Below are 8592 nucleotides of genomic sequence, written 5' to 3'. Positions count from 1 at the left end.
AAGAAGAAGAAGAAGAAGAAGGGAAAAAAAAAAGAAAGAAGGAAAGAATCGACTCATCGAGGCCAGCGAATGGAACGCACGACGAGAAATCGATACGACTTTAATCCACAGGCTAAAGGCCGATATCCGCGGCGATCGGGAGAGCGAAAGTGATTGATGGATACCCATAAATACATAATCACGGCTCGTTCGTCGCTACGGCGTGGACAAAAAAATCCGCGGCTATTCGATGCCCTTTGGAATTTTTTGGAATCGTGGAAATCGGGCGCCCGTTCTCGAGAACGCGATATTTAGGAGCGAGATGATGGCGATGAGCGAGAAAACGTTTTCAAAATTCGTCTTTGCGGGAGCAGAGATGGAAGATTTTTTTCCCGATGGGGAAATATCTTGAAGAGAAAGATATTGTTTCCACGCCGCTGATAGATAGAAGTTTTTATATTTCAAGTATTATTTAATACGATAGTTTTACGTGGGTATTTATATTAAATTTGTAAGTGAAATGTATAAAAGTGATACGATAAGAGATTGCGTAAATTACGGTATTGCTTCATATTGAAAGTAGATTATTTTTTAACAAATAATCTAGACGAACTGGTGTACGAGAAACATCATTCGTAAAAATAAATCTCAAGATACGCCAATTTTTCGAAATTCTTCGAAAATTTCGAATTGCAATAAACAAGATCTTCTCAAGCGACTAAATTTCCAATCAATCCGAAAAAAAATCGGAAAAAACGAAATAGTTCAGAAAGGAAGGAAAATTTGCATAAATCGAATCAGACGGTTTCACGTTCGAGAAACGCCACAAAATTGGTCGAATATGATGGAACCGGATGGATGGATCCAACGCGGAAATTACGTCTTCGTGGTAGATTGGGAACGTAATGGTGGAACGAGAAGATTCACACACGCGAAACATACGGGCGCTGCACGCAGCAGCCAATGGTGTCTTGGCAATTTGGGGCAGCTGGGAAAATTGAGCGGTAAAACGTGAACCGCCATGCGGAAACCGATCGAGACGGCGTCGATGCACCGTGTTATTTCGTACCGATCGACCAATCCGCGCCTTTCATTATTTCCACGCTCTCTTGGATCGCGATTAAACGCACAAAAGCCTCCCCATTCGACTTCCGATCTACGAGTGGAAACCGCTTCTTTATCGCGCGATTCGATGCGTTTTTCTTTTTTTTTTTTTTTTTATTACCGAGTGAGTAGTTTGATCGAGCGAGAAGAAGAGAATTTTTTAAAAGATATTTTTGATTATTGTCAAATTCATTCGAGGAAAATTAATAAACTTTAAATTTACTTTGCCTAGAAAGAAGTCACATTTTTTTGAAAGAGCGGCAACAACGAGGAACGAAAAAAGTTACGAGCAAAAAGGTGGCTTAAAGTACGAGCTATATCGTATTTCAACGATAAGGAAAAAAATTTTACGACACTTTGAGCAATACTCTCTCAAATGCTTTCTCAAATTTTACTAAGAATTACCAGGCCGTTGGGAAACTAAGACTCCGGCAGTCTTAAATTGACGATTTAGGAAGGAAAGATTTCGTCCCATTCGATTGTCTCTTGGACAAATGGATAATTTTCACGATTCGAAAGACAAACAGATTGCGCAACAGCGTTGCGCGACTCTCGTGCACGCTCGATTCTAGGGAATAATTTCTTTTTTTCTTTTTTTTTTCCCCCTCGATATCGATCAGGGTCGCGCGTTTGACAAATATAAGTGGCAACGCCGTTGTTGTACGGGTTAATTAAAGTTAGTGGTGGCGGTCAGTGATGACCAAGATGGCGGCGAACAACTTGGGAGCACATATTTCATTCGTCGGCGATTCGGTCGAAATGAAAGGCGGATGGAGAGAAAACAAGGAAATATGGAATTGAAGAATCTCTCTCTCTCTCTCTCTCTCTCTCTCCCCCCTTTCGTTCCGCATTTTTATTAAAAAGTTCGAAGCGGTGAGATTATATTGCGGGACATAAAATATTCCGGCGCATGAATGCGTCAGAGAGATTAATAAAGAACTTTCTTCCACTGCTGCGTTTACAATACTCGTCGGCCAACGAGACGCGTGCACCTGAATTTTTCCATCCGAATTAATATATCAGAATCGTCGGAATCCATTATTCAGGCGGAAATACGTCGAATTTTTGCTCGAATTATTTTTACCGGGTAAATCTCACGGGTAATCGAAACGCCTCAAGGTACCGTTCGCGATATTTAACAAATAGTTTAGTTTCCGCGGAAGCTAACCTCAACATTCCTCCCACATGAAAATTCATTCGCCTATTTCGCCCGGGATCGTTCGGGCAACAATACACAGCACACGCGTGCACACGCCGTTCGACGTTCCAATCTCGAATTATGCATTCGAGACAAAAACTCGCTTGCTGTTTAAAATTTCTAAACGCGGCCGGTCAAAACCACAATCCATTATTAAAACGTGACACAAATATCCGATTATAACACGCTTTATCAACTTTACAGAAGGAACAACGTGAATTCCACCAAATTGGGCGAATCGTTAATCGTTGGAGCTCGCTCGAGATCCCTTATTGATCACCCTCGATTCACTTTTTGCATTTACGCGATTGGACGAATTTTCCCACGACGAAGAGGAAATTCTCCTCGGAAGCGCCGAGGATCGTCGAGTTTGATCGAATTAATTTTTTTCGATGTAGGAGAAATTCGAAATTCTGTAATCGTATTTGGAAAATAACGCGGAAGCACCAGCATTGCCGAGACGCAACAACATCGGCGAGGAGAAGACTGACGAGAAGGTGAGTTCACTTGAAAATCGTCTGGCACGCGAGCACGATCGTCGCTTATCAGCGATCACGTAAAGCTCTTTATCGACACCGATATCGTTTTCACTTACGATAAAACCGTGCGATCATCGAATTGGAATTTGAGAAACATCGCGGGAAAACCTGTCGGATTAAGACCCTTTACGAGAGTGACATTATGCCGGCCACCGTGGAAATCGTGACACGATGGATCGAGGCTATCGACTGATAAATTTTATCCTTGCATCTGGCGTTATCGCGGTTAAGAAAATATTTCTCTTTGGGGAACGACACGCGTCGTTTTCGAATAATAAGAGGAAACGTTAAAACTAGCAGTAATTTTCCTCTAGAAAAAATACGGAAAAATTTTGAAACTCGGCTTAACCCGTTTATTTTTATAATTTTTAAATTGAAACAAAACTTGTGGAATAAAATCGAGCAATAAAAGTTGATACTGATAAGAAGCTCGACAAGATTTCTTTAAATCACTTTGGGACCGTTAACCTGACAACATAATAACCTATCTAGCGACAACTATGATTCGAACTCGTTTCGAAAAAAGTTATAAAACTTTCCCCGCTAATTTTCAAAAATAAATAAATAAATAAATAAATAAATTGCATTATCCAAGAAATTGTCTCGAGAACTGTCGACGGAGAAGAATACTGAATTTCCTATATATAAAACTTGGGAAACTCGGGGAAAGGGAGGAGAGAGAATCGAGGAAAGAGCTCAACCACCGAGTGGACGCTATTTCACATCCGACGGCCAGTGTCCGATCCAGCGTCGGTTCGATTTTCCTAGAGCAAGAACGGGCGAGAAAAGCAGCTAGAACACTAGATTCGAGGACGAGCAATGGATAGAAATGGATTCGGACGTTCCGATCGACGACGGAAGAATCGTGATCAATCCGTGGAACGTCCAACCGCGTGTCGATTCGTGCATCCCGATGGCGTGTCAATATTCGAGCACGGTATTCACGTAAAATGATAATTTCGGGTTGTCCCTCGCCTCTCGAGAGAATTTCTCCGGAACGGACCGCTCGAACACGGATCGGCGACACTTGCACGCGACGACTCGTTTTTTTTTTCTACCCCAAGAGGAACGACGTATCTCATCCGAGTTTCACTCGACCGTCCAAGTATCATACTCTCGCCTCGGCAAAGTATCTCTACGCGTATTTTCGATCTCTGATTCCTTTCCGTTCCACCTATAAAATCGTTCTACAATTTTTCTCTCTCTTTCTTTAATCGATCGAGTAAAATTACAATTTCAGGAAACGCGGGTATTCTCGTTCTTCGAGGATTTTCACCAAATTTTTTTCTCCCTCCCTCGCGCCAGAAGTCGAGAATAAAATTACACTTACGTAGGGAGAGAGGCCGATCCCTCGAGAGACACCCCTCGACCGTTACGATTTTGCCTACACACGACCCTGTGCCTCCACCTCGAGCATCCAAGTTGCTCAATTACAGCGAAGCCCGAGCTAAACAACAACAAAGTCCTATCCTCGTTCAAATCGGCCGTGCACGAATCGTATCCTACTCGACACCACGTCCTCCTGTTCCCGCTTTCCCAACCCGATTTAACCCGATCCGATGGGCCACTTTCACGAAATTCTATCGAGCACACCCTCTGCTCTGCTCTGCTCCATTACCCCTCGATAAAAGTATTTTTCTTAAGATTCGAAACCGGGTTGCATTTCCCGACACCGTTTGGAAAACTTATCTCGAGCATCGATCTCTTCGAATTGGTCGATCGAGATGGAGACTGGTCCATCTACCGACGGACGGGATTTCGGATTTCTCGAGTTCACGCGTGGCCTGATAATTGGCGAAACAACGCTTGATATCGACGATTAAGTTGACGCATGATCCACGTACAATCGTTTCAATTCACCTAAGGGTAAGGTGGAAAAGGTTTAAACCATCATCGAGCCACTTTTTCTATCGACGATGGTTTGGTTTATAACGATCATAATACGAAGAGACGACACGAAGCTTATCATAAGCAATTACGAATCACAAATATAAATATAAATATATATATATATGTACACACTCGTTATCATTTTCCAAATGATCGATACCTGCCATCATAACAATTATACGAGCAACAAGAAGCGACACCTATGCTCTATTACAGGGAAGAAGGAATCACACGTTAGTCAAATAAAAAGTAATTTAGAAACTTTCCAAGTATCAATCACTTCCCTATCAATTCCCCTAACAATTACAGAAGCAAGGAGGTAACATCTATCAACGGCCGGTTCACATATTACTCGGGTAAGGAACGAAGTTACCGTGATAAAGAGAGAGGAAGAGGGAGAGAGAGAGAGAGAGAGAAACTCGAAATCACTTTCCTACCAAATCCATTCGACACCTATGTAACCGCGCGCCTACGTCTCGACCCGAGAAATATTCGATTCCCTTATATCCCAAAGATCGTATAATCATCGATCACGTACCCTTGGCTGCGCCATGAACGCCCTGGCCGCGCCGGGGAACTCTGCGTGCTGAGCCACCGTAGCGGCTGTATTTTCCCACAGTATAAGCAAGTAACCTCGAACACTTCACACACACTGGTTTCCCCACTTTTCGATCCGCCTTATCGCGGCGATCGGTTTGCCCGTTTCCGTTTCTTTCGTCACACTCAGAGGACTCGCGGATTATTTCCTTTCGCCGAATATCACGGAGGATAAATCCACAAGGGGGGACGAGACGGATGCCGTCGGTTGCCGAACGTCCGTGTTCCAGTTCACACTTTTCCTTTTCTTTCTTCCAGAAATATTTTCCACGATATATTTGTATTTGTATTTGTATCTTATTATCCCTTTCTCCTTCGTCGAGGGATATTAACTTTAATTAAGGTTGAAGAACGACGAGAAGAATCGAGTTGCCGACACAGTCCCGACGGTCCCCTGCACCTCGATCGTTCCGCCACACTACTTCTGACGCTACGCGGATGGCTGCTCCGTCGGGTCCTTCGACGATCCCCGGATCCGAGTCGACCGGCGACACGCTGTTCGACGACGAGAAATCGAAGCGAGCGTCAGCACAGCTTGGCTCGCGCGGTTGAACGCTGCAGCAGGACCACGGCTACGGCCGGACACACGTGCTTCCTCATCGTCGGAAGTTCCGCTGTACGGATACCACCCAGAGAGCGTGCCTCTCCGTAACGTCAGTCTCGCGACATTATATATCGCTCGATTTCCTTTCCTATCCCTCCACTTCGTCTCTTCGTATCTCTTTCCGTTTTAATCCTTTCCCTCGATTTTTTCCGTTTCCTTTTCCCCCCCCGATCAGTTTTTCCAACGAATCTCTTCAAACTCGTCTTTCCCGGCTAACGTGATCTCTCTCGGTTGATAAGGCATTAAAAATGTAAATATACGAAAAATTGTAAGAGGGGGAGGGGAGGGGTTTCCCGACGGATAAGAGAAATCACGAAAATCGAGATGATTTTGTTTCCTTCGTTTTACGATTCGTCACCAAGATGTATACGTATTTATCACACGATCTTCGGTTATCACGGATACTATGATGCGCCGTAGCTGATGTCCACGGGTGGGTATCGGGTCCACGGGTGTATGTCGGGTTTGGCCGTCGGAGAAGAGAGATCCGAGGATGCACTGGATTATGTTATTTCACAGTAATAAACGGCACGGATAAACACCGGAAATATATGCGTATGTACGTCACTGTGGAGGACACGTTTATATCCTTCGATACAACACCGTCGATCATTGGCGCGAATTCAAGGCGTTGTTGCAGTTTCGGATAGATGCACTGGTGATGAGAAATCGATAAAATGGAGCACAAATGGATGGCGTTACTCGCGTGGACGAGGATCGCGCGCGTGATACACTGCGTGGCTTCGAAAGAACTTGGACGCGAGACACAACCGATATCTCGACGATGCTTTCAACAATTCGATGATCTCTCGATGAGAAGAGAACGGAGAAATAAAACGCGAGGTTCTCGTGCGTCGGGAAATCGCGTCAAAGTCCACTGTTGTTAAATCCGAAAATTCGTAGAATCGAAGATTCGTTCGTGGTCGCGTGTTCGCGCGACACGAACGAAAACTCAAGCCTCGAAAGTAGCTTCGATGTGTGTTCCACGATTTATCTCTTTTGTTTTCCTTTTCAATGTCGTCCCGTAGCGCGCCAAACAGATCTCCGTGGTTTACCGTTTAAATATACGACGATATAATAACACGATAGACACAACCGAGTTCAATTCGTATTTACCGATGATTCTCCACGCGACGAATGTGGAAAAGCGGTCGGATATCGCGTCGTAGACGGAGTCCGCGGCGGAAGAAGAAGCGCGTTCCTCCTCGCGGCGATTACTGAACGAACGAACCGGTCACGCAGAGGAGTGAGAGAAGAGGTGACGCGCGAGAGAGCTGTCCGCGAGACGGCGGCCGACCCTCCTCCCTAACCGTAACTACTACTGCGTGTGCCACTCGTAACTCCGGCGGACAGAAGGTGGAAGGTTGGTGTATATGTTGCGCGCGGGCCGGCGGGCAAAGGCAGCCACGGGAATATGCGTGTTTCGAGTTCTTCCCCCACGAAAAAGCACCGGGTACATCCACGGGTAAGAGAAGAGCGGAGCGAGCGAGCGTGGAGAGCAGCGCCTAGCGCGGTTTTAGATCCTGCGCCGTCCGCAGTCGTTCGCCAACTGTCAATCAGCGCCGCGCTACGCCAAGGAGTGGGAGGCGCGCAGTCACGCCCACCGAGCGCGGCCAATGCGTCCCCTGGCGCCGCCTACATCCCCACCACAGCGCCCCGACCGCAGCGCCGCGCCGGCGAGACCGCGAACCACGGGATTCTCCGCCATCGCTACACCACTACCAACGAGACCGCCGACGGACGACGACGAACGAGATCGACGAACACACGAGGACGAGCACGGCATCGTCGAGAATGCCTTGTTTCTTCGATTCCTACGTCTGGGTAAAGAGGAAATCCAGAATCGGTTCGACTCGACTTTCTACCACGCTCTCTGCTCCACGTCCAAGTTTCTATCTTTACCTAGGCGGATTCTCGTTACGCGTTCGATGTGAAGCTGTAGGACGGAACGAACGAAACGAACGATCGTATCGTTTTTCACTCGTGCCGGTGAAACCGACTACACAAGTGATAATTTTCCGTACCTCTTCGCGGTTTCGTTTTTAGAAATTGACCATTTACAACCCATGCAACGGTGCGCTTTTCAGAAGAAGAAACGTTTCTTCGATCTCGTATGATCTAACGACGAAAGTGTCGATGGATGGTATCGATTCGAATCATACAGTTTCGTTAAATACCTTCTTAAAAGTTACGGTATATTCCCATCGTGAAAGTCGAAGATCATTCGAAATTTTTCACGCGTGTTTGCCAAGGAGTGGAAAAACTCTGCGTATCGCGCCAGAAATAGTAAAATAGACGCGAGGTTCGCGCTTCTTGGCAAGAAGTTTCGTCGCTCTTGCTCGACGTCTTAAATAACGCAGTCGATGATCCTGACAAATAACGATGCTCGGTTAAATTCCGGCCGTCGGACAGACCCGTTGGAACGTGCTCGAAGATTCGACCAATTTATAGAATCGTATCGACGTTGTCATTCTCGACTCGTTGCCATATTTCATCGCTCGGCCAAAGGGGTGTTATACACAGGAGGGCAATCGGGGGTGGGAAAACACTCGACCGGCGTTAAACATCGTTTCGTTTTATCGCCACTTCTTTTTTCCTCTCCTATTCCTTTTTCCCTCTCTCGCTCTTCCCCCTCCCCCTCTCTTCCTTTTTCCTTTTTCCACCAGCTCCCTTTTTTTTTT

General features: G+C 45.8%; 1 protein-coding gene across 5 annotated transcripts in view; it reads right to left on the bottom strand.

The window, feature by feature from the left end:
* Positions 1 to 8592, bottom strand: part of LOC122715137 (homeobox protein homothorax) — a 495480-nt gene that overhangs the window by 437803 nt on the left and 49085 nt on the right. For 4 of the 5 annotated variants that reach the window (XM_043937066.1, XM_043937065.1, XM_043937068.1 and 1 more), the window contains exon 1: positions 5249 to 7424. The exons of the other annotated variant lie outside the window; for it this stretch is intronic. In XM_043937066.1, the coding sequence (XP_043793001.1) occupies positions 5249 to 5263 (15 nt within the window). In that variant the 5' untranslated portion in view covers positions 5264 to 7424. Of the gene's footprint in view, positions 1 to 5248; positions 7425 to 8592 lie in introns of those variants that run through there. 5 annotated transcript variants of the gene reach the window in all.

Source organism: Apis laboriosa, unplaced genomic scaffold (genome assembly GCF_014066325.1).
Source record: "Apis laboriosa isolate Shangri-la unplaced genomic scaffold, ASM1406632v1 scaffold34_cov151, whole genome shotgun sequence".
Taxonomy (NCBI): Eukaryota; Metazoa; Arthropoda; class Insecta; order Hymenoptera; family Apidae; genus Apis; species Apis laboriosa.
The sequence above is the reverse complement of the archived record's forward strand: the minus strand, read 5'-3'. Positions and strand labels throughout refer to the sequence as shown.